The 27,388-nt window shown below is 38.7% G+C and overlaps 1 protein-coding gene and 1 pseudogene across 1 annotated transcript in view; both read right to left on the bottom strand.

Moving 5' to 3' along the window:
- The window catches only part of Hmcn1 (hemicentin 1), a 456,088-nt gene that overhangs the window by 206,337 nt on the left and 222,363 nt on the right, over positions 1-27,388 (bottom strand). Inside the window, exons 12-16 of the mRNA XM_057769675.1 lie at positions 19,219-19,360; positions 17,598-17,725; positions 15,747-15,860; positions 10,717-10,875; positions 7-201 (exon numbers count right to left, since the gene is read on the bottom strand). Of these exons, the coding sequence (XP_057625658.1) occupies positions 7-201; positions 10,717-10,875; positions 15,747-15,860; positions 17,598-17,725; positions 19,219-19,360 (738 nt within the window). The remainder of the gene's footprint in view (positions 1-6; positions 202-10,716; positions 10,876-15,746; positions 15,861-17,597; positions 17,726-19,218; positions 19,361-27,388) is intronic.
- On the bottom strand, positions 23,214-23,724 carry LOC130874394 (60S ribosomal protein L24-like; annotated as a pseudogene).

Raw genomic sequence — 27,388 nt, 5'->3', positions numbered from 1 at the left:
ACCTACTTGAAATAAAGAGAGCGCCTGTTCTCAGCTGGCTGACGGAACTAACTGAGAAGGGTCTTGAGAAAACTGGCATGTTGTCTAGTCTTCGCCATTTGATCTTTGGTTCTGGATAACCCTGGACATAACAAGGTAATGTCACATTGGAGCCAATTTCCATGGACACATCAGAAGGTTCTTGTATGAAAACTGGAGGTGCTGGAAGATAGAAAACACAAAAATGTCACTTGTAGAGGATGTGTACTCATTAAGAATAAACCTTGTTAAATTATCAACAGATTGAATTTGTAACAAGTCATTGTTCATACAATATTGCAAATTCACCCTATAGCTATTCCTGTCTGACATATGACAGAAGTATTTTCTTCTTCATGAATGAACATTTAGAATGAACACTAAGCTCTTGAAGTAAAGTTGTAGGTGATATGAAGATCATCTTAAAGAGAATTATTATAGAAAGGAATTTGTTTTCAATATGAGCATATTTTATGGTGCTCAAACCTTATATTCTCCTAAATAAGTTATTTATGATATTTCTGGTATTTTTCAAAATCTCGTTGGCTCGATTTGTGTGTGCGTATGTGTGTGTGTGTGCGTGTGTGTGAACAAAACTATTTTGTTTGTTTGTTTGTCTAAGTCCCAGTCAAAGTTTCCCCTGCTTCCCCTCTTCCAGTTGCCCACCCCCACCTCATCCACTCCTCCTCCACTGTTTTTTTGCAAATACAGGTGGGCCTCCCATGGATGTCGGTCAGCCATGGCATATCAATTGCGGTGTGATTAGGCACCTCCTCTTCTATTAAGGCTGGACGAGACAGCATGATAGGAATGGGTCCCCAAAGCAGACAAAACAGTCAGAGACAGCCCCTGCTCCCTGTTAGGAGTCTCACGTAAAGACCAAGTTACACAACTGTAACAGGTATGTAGAGGGCCTACATCAGTCCCATGCAGGCTTCCTGGTTGTCAGTTCAGTCTCTGTGAGCCCCTATGAGTGCACGTTGGTTAGTTCTGTGTGTGTTTTTGTGGTCCCTTGTCAGAACTGGGTCCTTCAATCCTCCTCCCCATCTCCAGCAGGATTCCCTGAGCTCCATCTAACGTTTGGCTGTGGGTCTCTGCATCTGTTTCCATCAGTTGCTGGGTGAAGCCTCTCTGATGACAGCTGGACTAGGCACCTGCCATGTTTGTCTTTTGGGGTCTGGGTTACATCACTCAGGATGATCTTTTCTCGTTTCATCCATTTGCCAGCAAATTTCTTGATGTCACTGTTTTTAGTAGCCAAACTATGCTCCATTGTGTAAATGTACCACCTTTTCTTTATCCATTTTTCAGCTGAGGGACATCTAAGTTGTTTCTAGATTCTGGCTATTATGGAAAAAGCTGCTGTGAGCACAGTTGTGAAAGTGTCCTTGTGGTATGGCAGAGTATCCTCTGGGTAACGACCTAGGAGTGGTATGTCATCATTTTGAGAGCCAAGTCTTTTGTCAAATGATTTCAAATGGTTTTCAGGCTTCAGAATGACCCCACCTGGTGTTATGTATGAGGATACTTAATTGATTGGCTAAGTGTCACATGGAGCTGAATGAGGAAGATAGGGTTAAAGCTAGTGTCCATTTCAGAGTCACAATCCTCTGTCATTTTATCAGCCTCTCCTTCTCCATGTGTTCTAATAACTGGGTCTGGGTATACTGGCTAGTCGTCTTGTTTACAAAAGATGCTGTAGAAATCACTTCCTTCCTTCCTTCTCATCCCACATCTGCAGACTGGATGTACAGATGTCTTCCAGCAGGCTTGGTTCTTATTTCATCCTGGACTAGGCGGCCTCTCACTCTGCAGCTCTGTTTCCATTACTTCCTACACCACACAAAGCCTGCCCTCTGGAGGTCAGCTATCCTTGCTCTTCTTCAAGTGAGAGCCGGCCTTCATCATTTTATAACTTGTGTTATTACCTCCCCTTCAAGGGTAAGATATGATGTTGAAATATTGAAAACCCTTTAACCCAGTTTCCAAAAAACATTCCTCTATGATGTCATCTTTATCATAAATGGGAATCATCACTTCCCTCTTAGAGATCTAAGACAATCCTCTCTACCAGATCCATGAATAATTTCTCCCAAAACAAACTATTACTTGATTATCTGCTGCTTTATTTTCTAAACAGCCTATGTTGACAACTATAGTTTTATCCCTTAACAGTAGCTAATGTATTATGTAGTACATTGTGTGTGGCCAATAGATACCAGTGAATGAATTACTAAATCAGCATGAAAAGCTATGGTAATAATTCAGACTTTAGAATATGTGTACAAATATATGATGGAGACACCTCAACCCAGTACATTTGTACTTGCATCTTGCAAGATACATTACAATTTCAAAGGCCATCTTACTTATAAAATTTAAGATGAAAACCACAATTGAAAAAGATGCTCTCAGAAAACAATAGTTTATCTTTGTTTAGACAATTTTAGAAATCATATTCATTGGAAATCAACTTAAAAATGACAAATAAGCATATTTTAAATATAGTTAATAAAGTAACTCATTGTTTTCTCACTTTATTCCTAATATTTGGTTACTTTTCCCCCTATAGTAATGTAGTTAATTAATCTAAAACACGAAGCATGCTGGGGCATGGTGATATGCTCAAGGGGTAGAGGTAGAGTGAGCTCTGTGAGTTCATGGCCAGCCTGTTCTAATAGTTTTAGGTCAGCCAGAACTACATAATAAGAACCTGCCCCCAAATAATAATAGTAGTAGTAATTACAACATTAAAAAGATTCTAAAATATAAATATTGTCTAGAAAAAAGGAAGTTTAGTCTAGAAGTCTCAATATGTGTTAGGCTAAGACCTTGGAAAGAAGAATATAGCAATAGTCAGAAAATAAATTTCAAAACAGTAAAACACACATGTTGAAATTTTGATGGGGACTGCATTGAATCTACAGGCTGTTTTTGGTAGTATGGCTATTTTTTACTATGTTAATCCTAGTAAATCCAGGAGCATGGAAGATTTTTCCATCATCTGATATCTTCTATTTCCTTCCTCAAGAACTTGAAGTTTTTATCAAATAGGTCATTTACTTGCTTGGTTAGAGTTACACCAAGATATTTTATATTTGTGGCTATTGTAAAGGGTATCATTTCCCTGATTTCTTTCTCAACCCATCTGGCATTTGTATATAGAAGGGTTACTGATTTTAATTGAATTAATCTTTTATACAGCCATTTCACTGAAGTTATTTTTCAGCTGTAGGAGTTCCCTTGTAGAATTTTTGGGGTGGCATATGTATACTACCCTGTCATGAGCAAATATCGATAATTTGACTTCTTCTTATCCAATTTGTATCCCCTTTGTCTTATTACTCTAGCTAGAACTCCAATACTATATTGGTACTATATTGAACAGATATGAAGAGAGTGGACAGCCTCGTCTTGTTCCTGACTTTAGTAGAATTGCTTTAAGTTTCTCTCCTTATAGACCTTTAAAGAATAAGACTCAACTTCATATAGAAAAACAAAAAATTCAGGATATATAAAACAAACCTATACAATAAAAGAACTTCAGAAGGTATCACCATCATCCCTGATTTCAAGCAGTAGAAAAAAAAAACCCAAAACTGTAAAAAAAAAAAAAACTGTATAAAAAACAAACAAACAAATAAAACCCCATGGTATTGGCATAAAAACAGACATGTTGATCAATGAAATTGAATTGAAGACCCAGACGTAAATTCATATACATTTGAACACTTAATTTTTGATAAAGAAGTTGGATATATACAATGGAAAAAAACAAAGCATCTTGAGCAAAAGGTGGTGGTCTAACTGGATGTCTGCATGTAGAAGATTGCAAATAGATCCATAGGCAATCATCCTGCACAAAGCTCAAGTCCAAGTGGATCAAAGGTCTCAACATAAAATCAGGTACACTGAACCTGATAGAAGAGAAAGCAGAGACTAGCCCTGAAACACTGGCACAGGACATAACTTCCTGAACAGAACACCAATAGGGCAGGCAGTAAAATCAACAATTAATAAATGGGGCCTTATGAAACTGAAAGCTTCTGTAAAGCAAAAGACACCACCAATAGGACAAAGCAGCAGACTACAGAATAAGAAAAGATCTTCACCAACTCCACACCTGATGGAGGGCTAATACCCAAAATATATAAACAAACTAGGCTTCAACAAACCAAATAAACCAATTTAAAAATGGGACACAGATCTAAACAGAGAATTCTCAGTAGAGGAACCTCAAACATCCTAGAAACAATGAAAGAAATGTTCAGCATCCTTGGCCATCAGGGAAATGCAAATCAAAACAACTTTGAGATTCCACCTTACACCTGTCAGGATGGCTAAGATCAAAATCACAAGGGACAACTCATGCTGGAGAGAGTATAGAGCAAGGGAAACACTCTTCCATTACTTGTTGGAGTACAAACTAATACAGTTACTGTGGAAATCAATATGGCACATTCTCAGAAAACTGAGAATCAATATACCTTAACACCCAACAATACCAGTCCTGGGAATGTACCTAAAAGATGTTCTGTCTTAAAACAAGGACACTTGCTCAACTATGTTCACAGCAGTTTTATTCATAATAGCCAGAGCCCGAAAACAACCTAGATGCCATCAACTGAAGAATGGAAATAGCAAATATGGTACATCTACACAATGGAGTATTGCTCAGCTGTTAAAAACAATGGCATCATGAAATTTGCAGGCAAATAGATGCAACTTGGAAAAAAATCACCCTAAATGAGAAAACCCAGACCCAGAATGACAAACATAGTATGTACTCACTTATAAGTGGATATAGCTGCAAAGTAAGAGACAATCGTGCTACGGTCCACAGACCCAGAAAGGCTAAGCAACAAGGAAGGCTTAAAGCGGGATACAAGGATCTCCTTGGAAAGGGGAAATAGATTTCACAGGAGGACTGGGAGCAAGTGGGGTTGGAAACAGGAGGGATCAACTGGTGAGGGCAGGGAGAAAATGCTGGGAGAAATGATGGAATTGGGGGACATTTCAGGAGGCGAGGTGGAAACCTACTGGAAACTTCATGGAATCTACGAGAATAACCCTAGCAAAGACTGGAATTCTTGGAGCCTGAATCAGCCATTTTATGTAAACCAGGCAAGGCCTCAAGGTGGAGGCATTAAGACGCTAACACAGACACAAAACCTTCCACCAACAGTTTGTCCTGCTGTGGGTGTTCTGGGACTGGAGTCTAGCAGAATCCTTGTCAAAGAGACCAGAGAGACTTCAACCAGAAACTGATGGGAGCAGATACAGAGTCCCAAAGCCCAACATTAGGTGGAGCTTGGGGAGTCCTGCAGATGAGGAGGAGAAGGAAGAGAAAGGATAGGAGGGACCAAAAGGGTCAGGAGAACACAGCCCACAGAATCAACAGACTGGGACTCATGGGGGCTCTCAGAGATCAGGGAGCCTGTAGGAGTCTGACCTAGGTCCTCTGCATATATGCTATAACAAAGTAGTTTAGTGATCGTGTGAGATTCCTAACCATGGGAGCAGGGACAGTCACTGAGTCTTTTGCCTTCTTATGGGACCCTTTCCCTCCTAATGGGTTGCCTTGTAAAGCGTTGATGTGATGGTATGTACCTGGTTTTATTGTAGCATATTTTGTCATGTTTGATTGATGTTCCTAGGGGGGGGGTCCTGTTCTTTCTGAGGGGAGATGAAGGGGGCATGGATCTAGGGAAGAAGGGAAGCGTCAGGGGGAGATTGGAGGGAATAGAGGGAGGAGAAACTGCAATAGGGAGTAACATATGAGAGAAAAAAATATATAGAAGACTGAAGTCCACCAACTACTTGAGGGAAGGGATATATCTCCCTTTATTGAAACGTTAAAATATAATTACCAACGAAAAGTGATACACTAACAGTTCAGAAGTAACAGAGGAAGGGAATCTGGAATCAGAACAGAAAAGCAAACTCAAGTTACACCCACAAACCTAATCAAGATGGGAGAAGTCATGCATTGCAAAGCAGATTCTAGAAAAGCATCAGGCACAAGACATCAGAGCAAGGAACGTAAGTGCTGAGTCTCAAAACAAGAGGCAAATGAGAACACCAGGCCCGAGAGAGCAGCCAGCACAACGTCCACCACATACAAACTTCCAAAATGAAGCAGCTCCTAGCTGAGCCAAGAAGACTTAAATACTTCCTCCTCCTAACTGTGGCCAACACGGCCTCCAAGTGAGGTTTTTCTGGGTGAGTTGCGAATAGATTCACGAAACTAGAGACTAGGAGAGCAGTAGTGACTTGCTGAGAGTACACAAGGGTGCTTTTCTAAAAGAGAGTGTTACTTAGAAGGGTAAGAACCCACAGAGTGAATTCGAAGGGCAGTTCCACTCTTTATAGTCTGTGATCTTGGGCAAATCATTTCACCCTTCTCCCCTGTTTTAATTTCTTTAAGAACACAAAGGAAAAGTAGGCTTTCATGTTTCAAGTTGTCAAAAGAGATGATTTTTACTAATAATGTAGCATGAAGCAACTACCTCAATACTAGATATATTAAACATGAAAATTACAGAGTTAATTTTTTAGATCTGAGTTCTGGAGTTTGATATTTGTGTTTGCTATCACGTTTGGTACTTCATTCATTCTCTTAGGGTAATGTCTGATCCCTAGTGATTTCCTGAGCATCTGTGTGGCTCACTGAGCTATGCACAGGGGTAACACCACAGCACAGTTTATTGTCTGTAGAGATAACTATGACTGTGCAGATTCATTGTTTTAAAACTATAAGTCATAAACCAATTCACCATCTTGCTCTAAACTCTATTCTGAATTATTTTTCTTGACCCCCTAGACAGTTAAACATATATTCCCTCTGTGGCAACTCTTGCATTATGTCAATCAGAGATTTTCTTTCCTAAAATGACTAGACACATTGCTTTGGTTCCACCAAACCACAAAACACAAAACCACAGTCTAAGGCTCAAACCCTGTGTGGTGTGGAATGCTTTAAAAAATTACTGCCAGGCCAACTTTGTGTTTGATGTTTCCAATCCCCTCTTCTTCCAAATGACTTCACAATTCACTACCCCCCGTTACAAGGGATGAAAAGTATTGGTAACTTTCCCTGTTGACCTGAAATGTCCATAACTTAAAGCCATGATAATGAGAAACAGGAAAAAGGATGCTTGCTACAAGAAGCTCAAACTCAAGAATAATATTAACAGTACTTTTGTTATTTTATTTTGTGTGTGTGTGTTCCAGTATTGCTGCTTTGAGGTAACAGGCCCACAGAAAAACAATCTAAAAGTCCAAATAACTACATAATATGGATAAAAGCATGTTTTGTTCTTAAGTCACAAGCAACTCACAAATATGCCTAATAATTTTGTAACTCGAATGAATAATTTTATCACGGCTAAACTTAGTACTTAACATGTTTCAAGTCCTTTATAAAAAGGAGTCAAATTGAGACAATAAGTTTCATACTAAAAGGCCAAATTCTAATCTTGAATACTGTATCATTTTATGTAGGCATTCCTATATCATTTTTGAGACTTGGAGAAAGAAAATAATCACAACATAGATGAAGTTACATACAAGATATATGTTGCATTTATCAGTCCCATAGGTAATAGTTAACATACCAAGAGTATATAAGTGATAACATCTCATTTCATCTTTCTAATTTGCCTCTAAAATAAATGCCATTTATATCTTTAAAATAAGGAAAGTCAGGGGACAACCCATTTTCTCTCAAGTGTCTATCTTCTTAACCACTATATTAATTCTGGAGAAAGTTTCCATCCACAGTGTGTTTTCTTTTAAGCCTCACACTAAAAACCACAATCATCTCTACAATCATGGTTTGTAGCATGTACACACTACATTTTGCTACCATATGAAACCACAATCTCCCATGGGCAGGTCAGACTACTCACACCTTATGAGCAGCTCTAAGAAGGATACAATGAAGAATCTGAATATTATGGAACAACAGAAGCACAATGGTGCCATCTTCAACATTATTTGCCAGTCATTAGCAATGGGCAACATCGCAGCAAGCAGATAATTCATTTCTGTGGATGGTTCATTCAGCATAATCATTGGGATCAAAACCGAGAAACTCATTGCTTTAGAAGAGTCATGAATGGTAAGGATCTTGACTATAATGGAGCTAATCAAAGCTCTGATGTGCTTTGCATACGTGTTGCTTTTTTTTGGTTGACGAGTAAAGCTGTTTCAGCCAACATCTTATCAGAGTAAATTAGGCAGGAAATCCAAACAAAGATTTACAGAGAGGGTAGGCAGAGTTGAAGAGGTGCCATGTACCCGCCAAAGGAGAAAGGTCTGAACATTACCGACAAGCCACGAGCTTCATGGTAACATATGAACTATTGGAAAGGGGTTAATTTATAGTTAGAGCTAGTCAGTCGTCAGAGGCCTAAGTCATTGAACAAACAATTGTAACTGATAGTAAACCTCAGATTGGTTAATTGGGAACAGGCAGGCGAGAGAAACCGGTCCAGGGGGCCAACAGGACAGAGAATACTTCTAGTAACAGAGTTCATCTACACTTACCGAATGACGAATAAAAAGAAGATATTTGGGGGGAAGTTTCTGGTTATATTTAATCTTTCCTGTCAATGTAACTGGATTTTCAAACACTTGGGTATGTCTGAGGATGTTTCCAGAGAGGTGTAACTGAGGAGGTAAGATCCACCTTGAAGGTGCATGACACTATCTGTGAACAAGGGTCTCAGATTGAGATAAAAGCAAGCTGAGCAGCAGGACTCATTCACCACCTCTTCCTGACCACTGACACTCTGAGATGAGCCAGCCACCTCACACTCTGCTGTAATAGACTATGCATGCTCAAACTGGAGCTGAAGGAACTCGTTCTACCTGAAGGCATCTTTTCAAGTATTTTGTAATGAGAAGAGCCACTAACATATCACCATGAGACACCAAGAACAGATACCACTAGCCTTTATATGTGGTGCACTGCTGGACAGTAGAGAATCACTAGCCTTCACTTCTGGACAATAGAGAGAATCTAAACAACGCAGAAGAAAAAAATGACTAAGTAGGAACAGTCAGTAAGCAAGGAGTATGCATGTGGTCCCCAGACTTTCTAAACCATTGGTAGTGTGTCTAAGGGGTCACTATTTTATTACTAAGTCCATTTCACTATTTTATTACTGAGTCCATTTCTCTGCCCCTTTAGAGCTGAACATGCAAAAGAACGCTGTGTGAATATAAGAAATCTCCGTGGGAAACATGGAGAGACAGAACAGAAGGTACTGAGAACTGGAATTTCACCCTTACTGTGTTTCTTAAAAACACCAATTCTGTACCTAATGACCTCCTGTACTTGAGTCTTACATTTCCAAAATCATTAGTATAGTTGAAAGTCTTCCAGGAGAATCAGAGACCCTCCTTTTATCCAGCAGGTCCAATATTATTTTCAAGGTATTTATCTTAATAATAACAGAGTGCAGTTATTGTTAAAACACCACCCTGGACATCTTGCACTACCCTAGACAAAGTCTATAACAATCTTTGTGCCATTACCAGAATTCTGTATTAAACTTTCAGGGCATATTTAGCAAGAATGAGTCATGTTCAGCAGACAGCCAAGGGCAAAGGACCAGAATCAGAACAGGTCTCAGGAGGGAAGAAAATTGGTTTCTTTGAAAGAAAATATCAGGCACACAGGGCCATAATTTTCACTTAAAGGCTTAAGATAATAGAACTAAAATGGTTTGTAAAGGATTCATTTTCTTCATTCGTGTTTTAAAAATCAACTTGAGCATGACAAAAAATTTCTTGTACATAACATACAGAAAAGAAAATATAATTTAATGACATTCTATACTTACAAGTTTAAAGAGATACAGATATTTAATTATCTGTGAAAATTAAGTTGCCCCATTCTTTTCCATGAAAAACAAGTTCTGTTTTATTTCTAGCTTTACCACATTGTGTGTAGAATGACTTTTGTTTGTTTTGTTTATTTTTTCTAGGAGATGTGAAATAGTTGATGAGGTAGGAACCAAACTTCCTGAGAACACAAATACAGTTGTCATGCGCACATCGCATCTTTCCATGGTGATCGACATGTGTAGTTAGTATTTTATTTCAGACACTGGGGAGGAACTCCTTGTGGATTTTTTAAACTAAAACAAAAGAATAATCTGTCACCTTTGCTGTCATCAACATCTCTAGATTATGGTCTAGGGCCAAACTCTACTTTCTAGCCTCCAGATGTTAATAATTGGGAATCTGATGGCAGAAGGGATGACTACTGACAGAAAAATGGCAATAGATGATACGTATGGGTGAAGCCGATAAGTCTCTGAGGTCAGATAGCTTGCAATTAAATACTCAGGCTCTGCCCCTCCCTAGCTCTGCAGCCCTGATCAAGCGACTCAGCTTATATAAGCTTAGTGTCCTTATATTCGTATAAGACATAATCATAGTAGCTCCTCTTAGTGTGGTTGTGAGAGGGTAATGGGACAACCCATACGACATTCTTGGCACAATGAATGGTACATTGGAAGCTCCTAGGAATTGCGAGCCACTGTTATGATGTTAGTCATCTGAAATGCCCATGCTGGATTTGCTATTTGACAAATATTTACACCAAATTGTTTCACAGTTGATCAACATGGAAAATAACAACTCTGTGTCAGAAAAATAATGCAACCAATGGACATGAAAGCTTACAGCCTACATCCAGAGTTAGCCTGCCAGTTGCTCTTCCAGCATCATTGATGGCTACACAGGTATAATCACCAGCATCCAGATCTTGGGTTTCTTGAATCTTCAAAAGTCCCATGAGGGGGTCAATATTGAGGAATGTTGAGGGCCTCAATTCAAGATCTCCTAAATCAAAATGACAAGAAGAATATTAAATACGGAAAAATTTACATGGTCTACTCTGCCACTAATATGATTTTGAAATTTCTAAATAAAGATGATTATGATGCTTCAAATTCCTGTTGCACAACATAGACGCTTTACTTTCTATGATCTAAAACTTGGTCCTGTAATGGACTATACAACTGCTTTTCCTCCATCTACCAATATCCAAATAAGAGTGAGCTCTTGGGAGCCACATGGAAAGCAGGGGTAGGCTGGAAACCAAAACAGTGCCTTTGGTCAGTCAAAACAGAGCAGGATGGTGAGGGCTGATGAGGGGCTTCTATTATTTTTGTAGCATGAAGCCTTTCAGTGATCCTGGAAGTGCCTGAGCTATCAATGCTATTAGATTAGTGAGTGATTCTTTATTGAATGGCAGCAGTAATAGTCCGTCTTGCGATAAGCCACAATGGGTTGAGAAATGTATAAATGACTGAAGAAGAGGGCTGCTTGGAAAAGAAAGGAAAGTTTTCTGAAAGAACAGTGAGTTTTTATTAATTTCTTGGGTTACCTCAGCTGAAGTCTCATTAATTAAAATTTGAATTTGGAGTGATAGTATGTTTGGAGGAAGTAGATAGAGATCTCAAGGCAAGAAGAGAATGAAACAAGAAAGACTGGCTACATCTGGATTTCCTCTGTATGCTACTTGTCCCAACAGAGCTTCTGGTCCTCCAAGAACCACTTATTATTAAAAGACATAACACCTCAAAGAGTCATAAGGAAGATTATGCATGTTCTCCTATGCTCTCCAACTCCCAAATTGTCTCCTAATCAAAGAATGAAATTAATGACAATGACCAGTAGATTAAAAAAATAGTACTGGATATATAATGCCATTTAACACATTTTTCCGTTTGTTGTGAGGCTCTTAGAATCCCTCAGGAGGTTTGGCAGCCCTTGATCTTAGGGTTTAATGACATTCTGCAAATCTGAAAGATACTTTCTAAAATGTCACACATCAGTCATGTACCCTGGGACTGAGAACACACATGCAACTATTAAATAGGCAAAGAGCCTGAAAGCAAGTAGGTCTCTAAGAGGATACTGTGAACAGCATCAATCAATGAGACTTCGTAACATGTAGACAATCCTCTTTTGGTTGTATAATTTTCTGAAGAGAGGATGTCAAAGAACCTCTCAATTTGAAAACAACAAAATTCTAATAAGTAAGCAACTGTCAGTGCCCTAAACAAAGTATTTTCCAGAATTTCAATATTGCAACCCCCTAGGCAGCCTTACACTTGCTACTACACAGTCCACTTGCAAATGAGAGAGGCAGCAGAAACTTTGTCTAAGTGCCTCTGGGAGATTTTAATAAACAGAAGCAGATGATGTTGACATAACAATCCTCCTACTAGAGGAGGATGCAGTGTGACCTCGCTGTTCTTCAAGCGTTAGAATGTTTGGACTAAGATGAATTTAGAATTTTGTAATTTACTTGCTTTTAGTTTATTCCTGTATGTCAAAAGACACCATCTGTGTCAGGAGATGAAATAGAGACCTTCTGCTGGCCACTTTTGTTCCAAATAAAATGGCTGAAGAAACAGTAGCCACAAAGGAAGGAAGGAAAGAAGGAAGGAAGGAAGGAAGGAAGGAAGGAAGGAAGGAAGGAAGGAAGGAAGGAAGAAGACAGAGAAAGAAGAAATAAGTTGGAAAGCACAAGTCTAATCGAGGTTGTAATTCGATCACATTTTGGTAGTCTTTCTTTTCTTGATTTCTACTGAAAATTATTCATCAAATTATTAAGAACTCGGAGAAGTATAGATGGAGTTCCTCTCAGATAGAGATGTGATGTAGTGTTATTTAGTTTCAATATTCAATACAATTAAAAGAACATCATACTTAGTAAGATAATAAACCTTATAATGCTGAATTAGGATTTAACAATCATTATTACTGAGGAAAATCCTCACATTGCTATCATCTCAATTCAATTCCGGACTCTGTAGCCATAAAGTTTAACACTAGAACTTTTCAAATAGTTGATGGTAATTAACTTGTTGTTAGAAACGTTTGTTTCGAGGACCGTCATGTGTCCTCTTACAAATGACTGAAGAACTCAGCAAATTTTTCTTTATGGTGATGCAGACCCCTTATGCAGTAAACTGCCTGCTGTGACTGCAGGGTGAGCTGGACTGATCCAGAGTTGAGAGAAGTGTGTTGTCCATAAGCATTGGACCGTGCCTTATGGTACACTGCATCAATATCTCATGCCCATGTGGATTGGAATCCGCTGAGATGGGTGATATGGTCTGATACAGGGTTCAGGGTTATGTGCTATTAGTGAGGATTATATTCATTTGTATTTAATATTTCAGAAATCATATTGGGAAATTTAAAAACTTTCACATAGTTTATTTTATTCAAGACTAATAGAGATTCTTGCATAATAAAAATATTTTATAAAAATAATATTTTCCCAAACCAGGAAAAATTAGTAAGAAAAGTGGCATTGTTTTACGTTTTTGTAAATTTCCATAGTTCTGGTGTCCAGCTTAATAGGAGACAGCTGAGTGCTCATACTTGCTCTTGCCTTTTCTTTATTGAATACCATACATCATGTAGCCTCCAGAAACTCCACTGCTCACTCGGAAGACAATGAAAGTAAAAAGCCAAATAACATTTCAGTGTTATTATTAAAATAATTTGGAGCATGTGGATCCCTCAAAGACCCCCAGAGATTTCAAACTACATTTAAGAACCATCAATCTCAATAAATAAATCCAATTTTATATTTTACCACAAATATCCTTTTCATAAGATTTTAATGGTGTCCCTGATTTTCCCTTAAAACCACTTTATACTGTTCATTTCTAGCAACAAAAAGACCTAAAGTCTTAGAGAACACTTTGCCTCAAGGGAATTCTTTTCTCCAATGATCTGAATGAGATGTTTTTAAACACTACTTTATTCAAGCAGAATTGCCTAGGAAATGCATTTATGGCAAAGTTACTTTGAGGTTAAGGCAGGAATTCTTCTCTACTTCTATGGTTCCTATGAGGTCAGATTTCCTGAGCTCCCTATTGCCTTGTCCCCAGGAGACAAGAACCCACGTGCCTCCGTCTCCTCATGTTAGAGTCAGACAACCCGAGGAAAGCTTTAGCTTCTAGTTTTCTCCTGGTGATGATTACCTCTTGAGATGCAATAAATTACCTGCCTGTGACTGGCAGGGTGAGCTGGACTGATCCGGAGTTCAGGGAAGTGTGTTGTCCATAAGCATTGGACTGTGACTTATGGTACGATGCATCAATATCTCATGCCCATGTAGACTGAGATCCACTGGGATAAGTGATATGGTCTGATACGTGGTTCTGGGATATATGCTGTTAATGAGCATTTGACTCTACCTGACAGTACTATCAATCAATATCATGCCCCTGTGGGTTAAAATCCACTGGGATGTTATTAATTGAACCCACTGATTTGCAATATCTATGGTGGAGATAGGAAACAAATGAATTCCAGATTGTTCCATGTGTTTGGCTGCACGATTCCCTAGCTCCTCCTTGTTTTCTGTGAAACAGAGATTGACATGAAGAACAAGCTTTTCAGGTAAGCATGCCTTTTGTGAACAAGACTTTCCATGTGATTTTACACAAGGAGCCACCCATAACATCCTGGAGTCTACTATTATCGTAAACTACTGAGTCGCGCAAAACTATGTCTATTTAACCACAATCTGAATTTGAAGTTGTATATTTATTTAAATGGACATTCAAAAAGTTAAGCATTTCTAATAAGTGAAACTAGTTTATAGTCACTGAAATAAGGAACTCATTAAGGAACTTCAATAAGCAACAAAACCAGAAATACTTTTTTTTTTTAAATCAAGGAAAACATACAAACATAGAACTTTGAGCTAGAAAAGTAAAAAAATGGCATTACTTCCTAGTTTCCCTCCGTGATTTTGATTTAAATTATTTAAAAAATATTTGTTGTCTTTTTACATAAAGCCTTTTTCTTTTCACCTCATGTTCCCTAAGTTTGAACCCGAGGTGAATACATAATTTTGTGATTATGACATCAACCTGTTGCTATGGGAACATCTATGATTTAACAAACAGAATCATAACAACTGTGCTTTGTGCTATTTAGCATTTTTCATCTGAAGATTAAAAAGTATTTTGCAAACAGCATCTCAATAATCCTAGCAACCTCTCTTTACAGAGTCTACAGCATTCTCTTTATTTTTATTGTAATGAGCTGAGAGGGAAGTAGAGGCAGGGGATTTTACACAGAGGCAGGTTATCATCATCTTCACACAGACCACGCCACATTAAGACCCAGTAGAGCACTCCTGTGTTCTTGTAGAATCAGGGGTCTATCTATACATTCAAATGTGGATATCAATTCTCCAACTGATGGGCATATCTTAAAAATGACCGGGATGTCGCCTGTCTGTCAGTTTTCCTGCAAGCTTCGGTATCTGCAGTTGAGCAATTTGCAGAAGGCATCCTTGAGGATCTAGCATTTTTATAGTGTGAACGCTCATCTCTAAGAAAAGTGAACTAAAACCAGGGAAGCTATTTTAAACATCAACTGAATATTCTTGGACAGTTTTCGACAGGAAACAGTCCTAAACTAACAAAGAGAATGTTCAGCTGGGTTAGCAAGGCAGACTTCTCCTGCTTTGATTTCATAGTCCTGTAATCCATACCAGATGTCAAATCCTGAAATTCAGAGTTCAGAATTTTGAACTATTGTCTCCAGTGAGATCATAAACACATTTTATAGGCCTGCTAAGTCACACACCAAAACAAATTTTTAACAAATCATTTTTTTAAAGAAAAAAAAAAATGAAGTGAGCCAAACATGACCAGACTTAAGAAATGTACCTTTGAACCACTTTACTTGAGGTGGAGGGACCCCAGAAGTTTTACATTCCATAACGGTTGTGTCCCCAAGGGCCACCAAGAGCTCACTCTGAACTACCACCAACTTTGGGGCTTCTGAAAAACACAAAGATACAAACAGTCACTGTCTAGAAAACACCATAAGGACTTTATGTTGGTGAGTGAAACAATGAACATTACCCCAGTATTATATCCCCATTTTACATTTAGAAGCAGAAAGACCCTTGTGTTGTGTGTGTACAAATGCATATGATGGAAACAGTAATGCTGAATATGGATGCCCATTCCTATAATGCATTTATTTCTTTATGTTTATTATACATTGTGTTTCTCTTGTTGCTTTTGGCTTTATCCCTTGGCATTAGCTCACTCACACACTTTATTTTACATAAATGGTTCAAGACCTTCGTAACTTCAACTGAGATCATTTTAAACAACTAAGAGTTTTCTCCTCAAATATCACATCATTCCCATGCTAAAACCCTCCAGCAATCCTTGCTGCTTTCCAACAGTTTGGCTTTCGAAGCCCATAAACGGTTGCCTTTCCAGCTTCACCTGCACTTGGTTTGCTGGCTTATCACTGGATAAAGAGCTCTACTTGAGAGCCCCGAACACAAAGCTCTTTGCTCTTTTATTCATTCTCCTCCCTTTGCCTTAGCCCTCTTCCCCAAACTCTCCTTTGCCACAGAGGCGCTTCAGATTCCACTCATTCTTTCAGATTTAACTTAAATCCTATCTCCTTTGGGAACTCTTTGACATTCCCCAGTCAGAATTCATTCTACCCCGCTGACCTCCCCCACAGCCTCACGGTAATTGTCTGTGCTTTGTTTTTATAGTTTTCTGTATCAACTCCCATTATTGGAGCTTTAAAGAGTAAGGACTGGTGCGGTTTTGGTTGGTTGTCTCTGTGTTAGCACTCAGTCTCCAGCAGAGAATTTGTCATACTCTGGGTGTTCTACAGCAAGAAAACTCGGATATTTGGCGTCTCTGTGAATAGCACAAAATTTACTTCTGCCATGTGGAATTTTATTTGCATCACTGAGTCCACATTCTCATCCTCGGTTATGTCTTCACCCATTTTCCGTGAACATTTTTAATTCAGTTATTTCTGAATTGAAACCAACTTTCCCTTAAATAATTCCTCTATATGTGTCTTGTGCTCTCTTTTTCCAGGCTCCTGTGACGTGACACTTCTCTTCCGCCACTCATTCCCTGTATCTATTGTGGCTTTCCTATGCTTTTCTCCTCAACACTGACGGTTTTCATATGTTATCGCGTTTGGAGTCAAGTTGAAGTGGATGAAAAGGCAGGTTATTTATTTATCCAAATAAAGGATTCACAATCTACAACCTGACACTGAACACATCATGATACTTCCAACTAATATTAAGAAGTTCAAATTAAATACAGATATGCTCTTGAATAATATCATTATATACACCTTAATAAATGCCTTAAGTTTGGAAGGGAGAATTTTTATTTTGAACAGATATGCTCTTGAATAATATCATTATATACACCTTAATAAATGCCTTAAGTTTGGAAGGGAGAATTTTTATTTTGAAAATGAAATATTATTGAAAATAAACCATGATAGGGTAAAATTCTGTGGACAGTCTAGAAGCCTTTCATAGTCTGTACACTTCCTTGATTTCTGTTGACAAACAGATTTCCTCACTTGTGTCTAGTGAGGAATCATTCAATGTGTGAAATGAATGATATTACAGTATCAGGCACAACTGATCTTTACCATTAGTTCTCAGGAAGGATCTTTCCATCGCTAACAGGGACATTCGCCCTATTTCCATTGCCTTTTAAACTGATTATACTTGCCGATGTATCTGAGAGTAGAAGTCTGCTTATCGGTTCCAGCCGCATTGCTTGCCAGGCAAGCATAGGTCCCTGCATCTTTGGGAACTGCATTCTTGATGAACAAAGTGCCTTCTGAAGTCATCCTGTATCTTTGGATTAAAAAAAGTAAAGTAAAATCTAAAATACTGCAGTAACATTGTATAATACTAGCAAGACATTTTAGTACCCTCTTTAAATATTTTAGAGTTACAATTCCGTTTATCTCAGACATCATCAAGAGCATCATGTTACAAGGAAAGATGTAATAATGATAACATGGTAATAATAATAATAATAATAATAATAATAATAGATGCTGTCCTATTTTTGAGCCCAGTTTCTCAGATAAAATACCCTGACAAAAAAGGCTTATTTGGCTTAAAACTCATGTTATGTTCCATCATCATGGGGAAGCCATGGTAGAAACCTGAAGTAGCTCTTCACATCCCATGCACAGTCGATAGCAGAGAGAGAATGCATGCATGCATACCTCCTGCTTAGCTTGTTTGTTCACTCTTGGACAGGTCAGGACCTAGCACCTGAAATGGTGCTGCCTATATGGAGAGTGGATCTTCCTAGTTATAAAAAACCTCTCAGAGGTACATGTGTAGGACAACCTGATCTAAACAATCCCTCACTGACCCTCTCCTCAGGTGATTCTGGATGGTGTCAAGTTGACAGAACATCATAGATATCATGTGTCCTGAATTAGCTTTATGCCGTAGATTGTTATGGAAGACTTCTCTTTAGTTAGTAAAACTTTCAATCTTCCCAATGACCAAATGGCCCAGATAATGCAAGCATCTTTGTTTTACAGATGTGTGAAGAGGTTTCACAACTGAGGTATGGGAATTTGCACCCAGGTAGTCTTGGCTCCTGTGATGAACTGCTCAGAAAAGGGTTCCTCAACATGCAAACCTGAGAGATGTAATGCCCCTACATCATCCACAGAGTCTGTGATGCTTCTGGAAATAGAATCTGGCTCAGTTTGCTGGAACAAATCTAAGCTTCCTTGTCATACCAAACCAGGAGTAATGGAAGCCTGAGGGCCAGAAGCCCCGATGCTTCTGGTCCACATATGTATTGCTTTCTAAACCTAAATGCCTCTTTAGGAAGTATGCAGTAGCATAAAAGGCTCATTAGTGTTCTGTAGTAACACTGGAAGCAGCTATCAAGAATATCTATGGCCTGTAATGGAACTTCTTTTGTGTCCTCCAGTCTTCCCTGTCTTTCACTTTTCCCACTGAATTCATGGTAATTCCTTATACAGATTGATTATAACCATAACATATTATCCCCAAAATAAAGTTTATTATCCCATTTCATTCAAGTTAGAAATAGAATGATGCACGGTGTCATGTTTACTTAAAAGATTGGAGAATATTCTATCTTAACTATTGAAATTAAGGATTAATGACTTCATACTTTTTAAAGTCACCATATACATTATGTTTTGGCATTTCCTAGCCTGTTTAAAATAGTATGAAGCCATAGATTTTCATCAAGTTTTAATACTAGAGTTTGGGTCTGACTCACTTGGTACCAGAATTTCGTCAAGTTTTTTCATTCAATAAAAACCAAGAAGATGATACAAACCCAGTACCTGTGTGAACCCATAATAAACATCTCATTAATGGTCCAGACAATCTTTGGTTTGGGATAACCTGTTGCAGAACACATGATGGAGACCTCAGATCCTCCTGTGAATGACTGGTTCTTGGGCATCACAGTGACTTTGGGTTTTTCTGTAAATGAAATGATAGTTTGATGGTGAAATGCGCATTTATATTGACCTGAGATGTGGAAGCTTTATCAGAAGTTGTTTAAGCTTGTACCACCCACACTTTACTATTTGGAAGAGAACTCCATCACACCCCCATCACAGGTCTGGAACTATCAGCAAAAAAAAAAAAAAAAAAAAAAAAAAAGAGAGACTAAAGGAAATGAAGGCCAGAGAACCAAACTTCCCTTGGAAAGAAAATGAATTTGACCCTGATGCCATGTTTCTGTCTCCACTGGTTACCATGAGCCCTGTTGCTACCTTTCCCCATTTCTAGGCTCTGGGTCTTATCTGCTATTTTGAAACTTTCCATTAAATTTTTTTTTCAAGAAAAGTTCACAAGTGGAGCCTTCAGTTCTTTCCAAACAATGAAAGCAAACTTGGAAATATAATGTGTCCTGGTTAGACTGTCGGCTTTGTTTAAACCAAGCCTTCTTTTCCAAGAGAAAGTCTGAGATGATATCTTTCATACTATGCACCTCCCATTATCTTCCATAGCATTTAACATTCTGTAATCTTCAGTGGGTTGGATCTAAAAGATACTTCACACAGTTGATGGAATAACAGCCATTCTTCAATCATAATAACTGCCAGCTTCTCTTAAAACCCGGCTGTAGTAGTCACGTGACTCATGCATGCACAGCCTCAAGACCACACTATAACAAGAAATGGCAATGACTCAAATTATCTAATGTTTGCTATTTGTATGGGCAGAAAAAGAGACACTTTTGAAATTGAAACTTGAAGCCTACAATTTATTGTCAAAACATAACTGGGATGTTGACACACTCCTCTGCTCACCCCCTGCTTTCTATGTCTGTATGTTAGGCTGCAAGAATTCATCTCCAAAGATAGTGCTACCTAAGAAATAATAAATAATTCTCTTAGAAAAATGCTCCAGTTGATTGAGCCAAAGGAAACAAACTCTCTTTCACCGTGCTTGAAACAGGAAGATCCCATCAATTCTGAGAGAAGCAAGCTGGTTCGGTTGGGTTTTGTTTGTGCGTTGCTCATGTTTCTGTACACAAATCAGGAGCTGCGCTCACTTGGATACGCGTGGCTCTCTCTCTCTGCATCCTACTTCACTGAGCTTTTATTCTAGATGACATTGAGAAATCCAATTAACAACCTAGACCTGGGTGTGCTTATGGCGCATCACTCTACTGCGGGTTAGTGTGCAAATGGTGCCTTTCACTAAGAGAAATGAGGCTCTGGAAACGCTATTCACACTCAAAGGAGGTGGCGGCAATGAAGAGCCTAATTGGTGCTTAATTGCTAACAGCTTAAAAACACCCTTTTTTTCCACCCTGTTTACATTGCAGTTCTCAAATTATGATCTCGTCTTTGAAGTCAATGTTTAAAGGCCCTTTCCGGCCTGTGGACTTTGTTGATAGCCTCATTATTCCACAGATTCTTCTCAGTGAACACAGAGCTAAAGAAATGCATGGGGTCAAGGGCAGACTGGCCAGAGCCAGTGAGTTCACATTGCGATTCCATCTGGACTCTATCAGTTCTGAAAGGCTGGGGGACCGCACATTGTACAGGGGCGTCACTGACAATCTTCAGGGGATGAAGAGAAAGAGGAGCCATTTGTCCCTTTTTTCAAGTTCTTGGCAACTCACATTTATTCAGTCCCACCTTTCTAAAATAAGATGTTGCTTGTGGCTAGCTCCTGTGAGCCTAGGACTGCTGCAGAGTTTGAGATGGCTCTCAAGACTTTTGTCTAAACTCGGTGCCTTGCAATGAAGCTGCCAGAACTGGCCTGGCATGTGTCCCAGCAAGAATCCCACTGGTAGGCTCTGTGGTTCAGATATCAAAGTAAAAATAAATGTCAGTTACTCAAACCAGGATACAGAGAGCGAAGAGGTTATTGAGCAAATAAAGCCTGGATGTAGGGTGCTGCCCGGGGTCATGAAATAAATCTGCATGGAACATACATATGGAATGACTTCATCCCACAAGAGGTGAGAAATTTACCATTGCCCCGTGAAGACTATCCATGCTGATGATAAGAAAGTCAGAAAGGGCAGGAGAGAACACAGGGAGGTAAACCTGGCTGCTCACCAAGAGTGATGGTGAAAATGAGTCAGTCTTTGATTAGGTCAATAGGACATAATACCTCTCGCTATAATAACTTTAATTGTTAATTTTTTAACCCAGCGGGGAATAATTCCCATTTTTAGTAAAGTAGTGGAAATAGGGCAAGACTATGACAGAAGAATTGTAATTTAACTCTTCAGTGCCATGACCTCTTAAACCCACAAACAAATCCAATCAACATCTTCTTGCTGAGAAAGACGGTTCCACTTTCTAAGGAAAAATATATCAAAGTTGGATTCAGAAGCTAAAGTCCAGTCTGAGGCCCTAAGGTTAAGTGGTTTTTATTTGAGGTTTTCTTTCTCATTTCAGCTCTCGTCCAGCTTTCCTACCACCATGTGCTGCCATCTTCCACAGCAGCACACTGTTAGCCAACGCAATGGGAACAGGATGTGGTGGGATAAGGAAACGCTGATGTTTTATTTCTAAGTTATAGTGAACTAAAGCATGCATCTTAAAAATAGTTTCTCATCAATGATCCAAAATAAATGTAAACACATTTGACACAAACAAAGAGTTCATAAAGTGTTGGGTGACTTTATGAGCGATTGAAATTGGTTATAAATGTTTTAGCAACCTAAAATCAAATCTCATCACCCCTTGGACACTACGAGGATCTTCCTTGCACTAGGAGGTGTGCATTCCAACTGTTGCAAGTTGTTGGCTGTTTCTGAGCTACTGGTTGGGAAAATTTCAAAAACCACACCTAAGGAGATTCATCTTCCAGAAGACTTACTCACCAATGACAAATTAAGCAGCTAATTCTAGTGCTTCAACCTAAGCAAGTATTCACAATATTTAGCGACCATGGACATATTTAGAGTATTTTGGCAAATTTTCTGTATGTTTTCATTATTTTCACTAAACATTCATTTATTGAGAACCTACTATGTTTCAAACACTTTATCCTATCAAATATCTCACAAATAGAAATGCATTGGTTTGTAAAATTAAAGGCTGCCTTCCTTTCTAGTCAATTTACTGAAGGAGGAAGGTCGGCTTAGTTTTGTGTGTATTATGTGCAAAGTACTGAATGCAAGTCTCACTCTATAGGTGAAAAAAATGAAGCTCAGAATAGTTTAATTTGTCCAAAGTCTTTAAAAGATAGAACTAGAATAAATCCGGGTCTTGCTGATTCCATGTTGTCTATACTTCAATAGAAATAACAACATTACCTATTTCAGAGGGTTATGGTGGGTCAACTATTTTATATAAATAAAGCAGAGCAATTCTTGGCAGATAGTAGATGTTAGGTAATCGTTGCTTTAATTGTTAATCTTTTATTATTAGGAAAAGCAGGACAAAATAATAATACAGAATTTTAAATACACCTGTGCATGTATACTCAAATTCTATTTAGATTATCCAACTATTTATAAGTAAAGGTTATTACCTCTCATGAAATTTAGGATTGTCTCTCAATACTTAAAATTTATTTTAGGTTTAAGTAAAAACTTAAATTCATTTACCTGCTTTACTGACATAAAAAACATACCAATACCTATGTAACTTAGGACGTGTTAAAGAAGTGATGATGATACGGTGAGCATGTTTATGTTCATGTAAATTTCATACTCAGTGAAGCAATTCTGGCCATCAGAAATTTACTTCATCAGTCATCTTGGAAAATATTCTCCTTTTTATTGCAGTATTGTCTCTGGTGACATGGACTAATGAATGACAGATATCTGCCTGCCTCCCACCTTTTTTTTTTAGTTTGAAATGGACTTTATTCAAAACTCTGATCTACCAAGTTAGCGTTTTCCACCAACTCGGGGAGCAGAGACCTTCACAGGCCTCACAATCTTTTGTTTAGGTGCTGCTTTTGTGGGGGCTTTGGCAGCAGCCATTGCAGTCCTCTTGGATGCCTGCTTAGCCTTTTTTGCTTCCTTGGCAGCCTTGATGGCCTGTTTTCGCTGGGCTTTCCTAACTTCTGGTGTTTCTGATTCCTCTTGGCCATTATATCAGCAAGGGATGCACCAGTGACGGCCCGCTGGAATTTGACTGCGCGGCGGGTTCTTTTCTTTTGAATTTCTTCCAACTGTCCTTTTCTGTGTTTCCTTTTGTACAGGACAGTCCGGTTTATCTGCCGGGGATTCCTTTTAGACAGAAATGCAGACTCGCATTTTGCATTAAGAAACTGGAAAACCTTCCCGTCGGTCCTGGCTTAGCGCCGCCCGTGTCGGAGTAGATCTTGTACCCGCTTAAACTGCACAGCTCGACCTTCATGATGAGAGCTGCCACCCTGCTGGAGGAAAGAAGGCGAAGAGCCTGCCTGCCCTTTTATAACATTATAGAAAACATGCTAATCCACAGAATGGCCCTGTAGAAATAGCATGGAGGAGAGCTAAAGGCTGTGCTTGGCCCTCTGGTTGCCACATGGCAGCATGTGGCCCTGCAGCTGCAGCTACCCCAAGTCTATGCAGATGAAAGCGGGCTTCTGTGTTCTTCTCCAGCAGTAAGCGTCCTTGTTGGGGAGTGGGGGGCAGCTAAGAGACTCCCTATTCTTGTTGCCTCAAAAGCAGAAGACTGTTTCAAACAATACTATAAAACTACCATCATACATAGAAATACAAAATATAAATCTGAATGGCACAAGCACTTGTAAGTTCAGCAGCAACTGAATCATATTAAAAGTTGTTTTTTTTTTTTTAAATATCACTTTAGCCTGTTGTAAAACGTTACAAAAATACGTGTCGTATTTCCTAAGATGGGGTGAGCTAATTAAAACAATACTTAAAAATAACAGCTCCATCATTTTTTCATGAAAGAATTGCCAGATTATATCGTAAGTTTGGGTTGAAAATGTAAGCAGTAAGGTGCAGGCATGTGCTACAACTGGAAAAGAAAACACTTACATAGTGAAATCTAAAACTGGGGACGTGACTCAAAGAAAGCACTGGATGCCAAGGAAACACAAAAGGTCAGACGAAGGACCCACGTCACCATGATGAAGACCTACATTCAACCAAACCACCCAACTGATGATAGTTTTGAAAAATATCAGCTAATTTATTGTGCTCCTGAATCTATTCTATCTGTGGATAATACATGTTGTGAGCCTGTGAAATGATCTCTGAGGTCTCATAAACAACATTACATGAGAAACTGGAAAACAATTAGCATTGAATTTCTAGACCTGGTTTCTACTGTATTGTACAACTGTAAAATGAATTTGACAGAATGTGATCTTTCTTCTGAACAATTGTATTTCTTCTCATGGAGAAAGCTAACTTCAACACATTATGTAATGACGACCACTGATTGAATTTCCTAAAAACCATAATTAGTAGCTGTGGCCCATCCCGACAAACCTTTATCGACCTACTGATTTAGATCAGTTTCTTCAGAACATGTTGAAACTGTTCTCAAACGAATGACTTCCATCTCTGATCAGGGGAGTAATCCCCACTGGAGCTGGTGTTGATTTGAATGCATGAAGCTTGCACAACCAAAATGACATAATCTCCCTAAGCACGATTTATCAGAGACAAGTGCATATTCCCTGAACTTATCCTTAATTTGCAACTAAGAGAAATGGCAATGGGATATATTTCAATATTTCAAAGCTTTTCCTTGCCTGTGAATGGCCAGGGATCCCTTCTAAAGAACTGGGGTTGACAACCAAAAAATAAAGAAAAAAAAAATAAATCAACCAAACAAGCAATGTCAACAAAATCAGAAATCAGTTGCCTGGAAAAAGAAGCCTGTCTACTGAAACCCCAAAGATAGAGAATCAAATGAAGTATTCCTATCCTTGCATGGAAGCACACCTAGTATCAGGAGACAGAAGTAAGAGAACTGCAGTCTTGAAGATTTGGGTTAGATAGCACACTCTGTCACAAAACAAAACAAACAAAACAAAACAAAACAAAAAAAGTTTAATCTGTAAAGTGAGTGTGGTACTCAGTACTTTGCACACAATACACACAAACAGGCCTACCTTTCTGCTTCAATAAAATGACTAGGGAGAAACGCAGCCTTTAATTTTACAAAAGGTAAACTTTCCAAATGCTTCCTCATCAATGGAAATACTACGACGTGGTTATAATGTCTCCCAAGTGGAAATTACTTCCTAAATGGTAATAATCCAAGTGAATTTGAGTCATGGTTTCTTAAAGTGACAGTTGAAGTAAGTTTCCTGAAACTTCACTGCTGAGTCTGCCTTTCTTCTCTCCGCAGACAGTAGCTTCTGTACTGCCCAATGTTGTAGACACGAATCCCCACCCCTGCAGCTTCCTCTCAAGCTCATGACCTCTGTCTTTAGGGCTGATGGCTTGGTATTTGGTAACCAACTAGAGGGTTCATTCCTGCTGAAGAGTATCAGCTGCAGGCTACAGAGGGCAGACAGCCAATCCATTGATTTACCAGCAGGTGGCGCACTGGCAACAATCACACAAAAATCAAAATCTATCTTGACAGGTGTATGTTGAATTTGTTAAAAATTAAAAAAAAATCCACAGTCAAATACCAATGTGATTATGAAATTCACTCATTAAGAGAATGGCGATAGTTTCAGATACGTTCAGTGATAAATTAAAGCTAGATTCCATATTAATCATAGAATCTTAATGTTAAAAATAGAAAAAAAATCTACGTTTTATATTATCGAATGCCATAAGATATTTAGTTTCTTTGATATTTGTTTTAACTATTTCTTAGCAATCCTTTAAATGCCAATGTTTCCACTTAATGTTTTTTTTTTCTTAACAAAATAAGTCATTTATTTAGGCATTGTTTGGGGCTGATTATTCAAAATATGCAAGATACAAAAACATGATGGATAGGGGAGATTGTGTTTTAAGAAAATTTGCTCTCATTTGTAAATTCTTCAAATAAATGATGGTTATCAATGAATATTACAAGGTCTTTGCTTGCTTTGGTTTGGTTTTTTAAGGCCTTGGTTGTCCTGAAACTTTCTCTGACAGGGTCTTTGTTTTAGAGGTGGCTTTTCAACAATTTCTATAAGTCACATGACTTCTAAATAAGGCAGAAAGGTCAAAGTTGAGATTTATATTTTCATTTGGCTTTTAAAGAACAGTAAATAAAAATGCCCATTATTGCTTTGTGGCACACTAGGCTTTAGGCTTTACAAAGGTGTCGGGTGTCTCTAAACCCATTCTTGGTTACATCTTTAGCTGTCAAACATCAGTTAGCACATAAAAAATGGATCTCATCACACAAACATACAAGAATCACGGAACTAAGCACAGCTCCATAGGACTTATTGAAGAAACCTTTAGACCCTAGTTGCCAACTTTGTTGGTGGGCGAATACGGTCTCACTTATCAGGGTTGCAGCCACCATGCAGTTGAAGATTCTCTGTCCTGGAAGGAGGGTTACTGCCTCCCAGGCAGCCACTTTGTCCCTCCCCCACTTCCCTGCGCCACCTTTATCACAACCGCAATTTTCCCCTTCCTTTATCTCCCAGTATAGTAGAACACACCTGGAACCCTTTTCTGCCTTTTCCAGCATCATCACTCCGCTGTTTATCCCTCTAGGTGCCTTGTTATCTTACTGAGGCAATGCCATAAACTCTCAAACCTAAGTGACACCTCTCATTCTCTAAGAAAAGGGCAACTTCTGTGTGTAGGGGGCAAAGACAAGTGGACTTCTGTGAGTTCAAACCAACCAGGCCCATGTAGCAAGGCCCTGTCTTCAAAATGAGTAAATAAATTAAATAAACAGGGCTACAGACACTGGAGGTGGGAGGGGGAGCCACACCACCCTGAGAGTGGCCTTTTGCATTGCACTAGGTGCTCCCTCGTAGGCTCTCATTTCTGTGGTCCCTTCTTAACAAGGCACTTTTCTCCACTCAGAAAGGCTTTTCAAGCACCTGGTAAAAGCTGACTTATTCTTCAAGGAATTCCATAAGCATCATCTGCTTCATCTATCT

This window comes from Chionomys nivalis, chromosome 5 (assembly GCF_950005125.1).
Source record: "Chionomys nivalis chromosome 5, mChiNiv1.1, whole genome shotgun sequence".
Taxonomy (NCBI): Eukaryota; Metazoa; Chordata; class Mammalia; order Rodentia; family Cricetidae; genus Chionomys; species Chionomys nivalis.
Note: the sequence above shows the minus strand (reverse complement) of the source record. Positions and strands in the feature narration are given on the sequence as shown.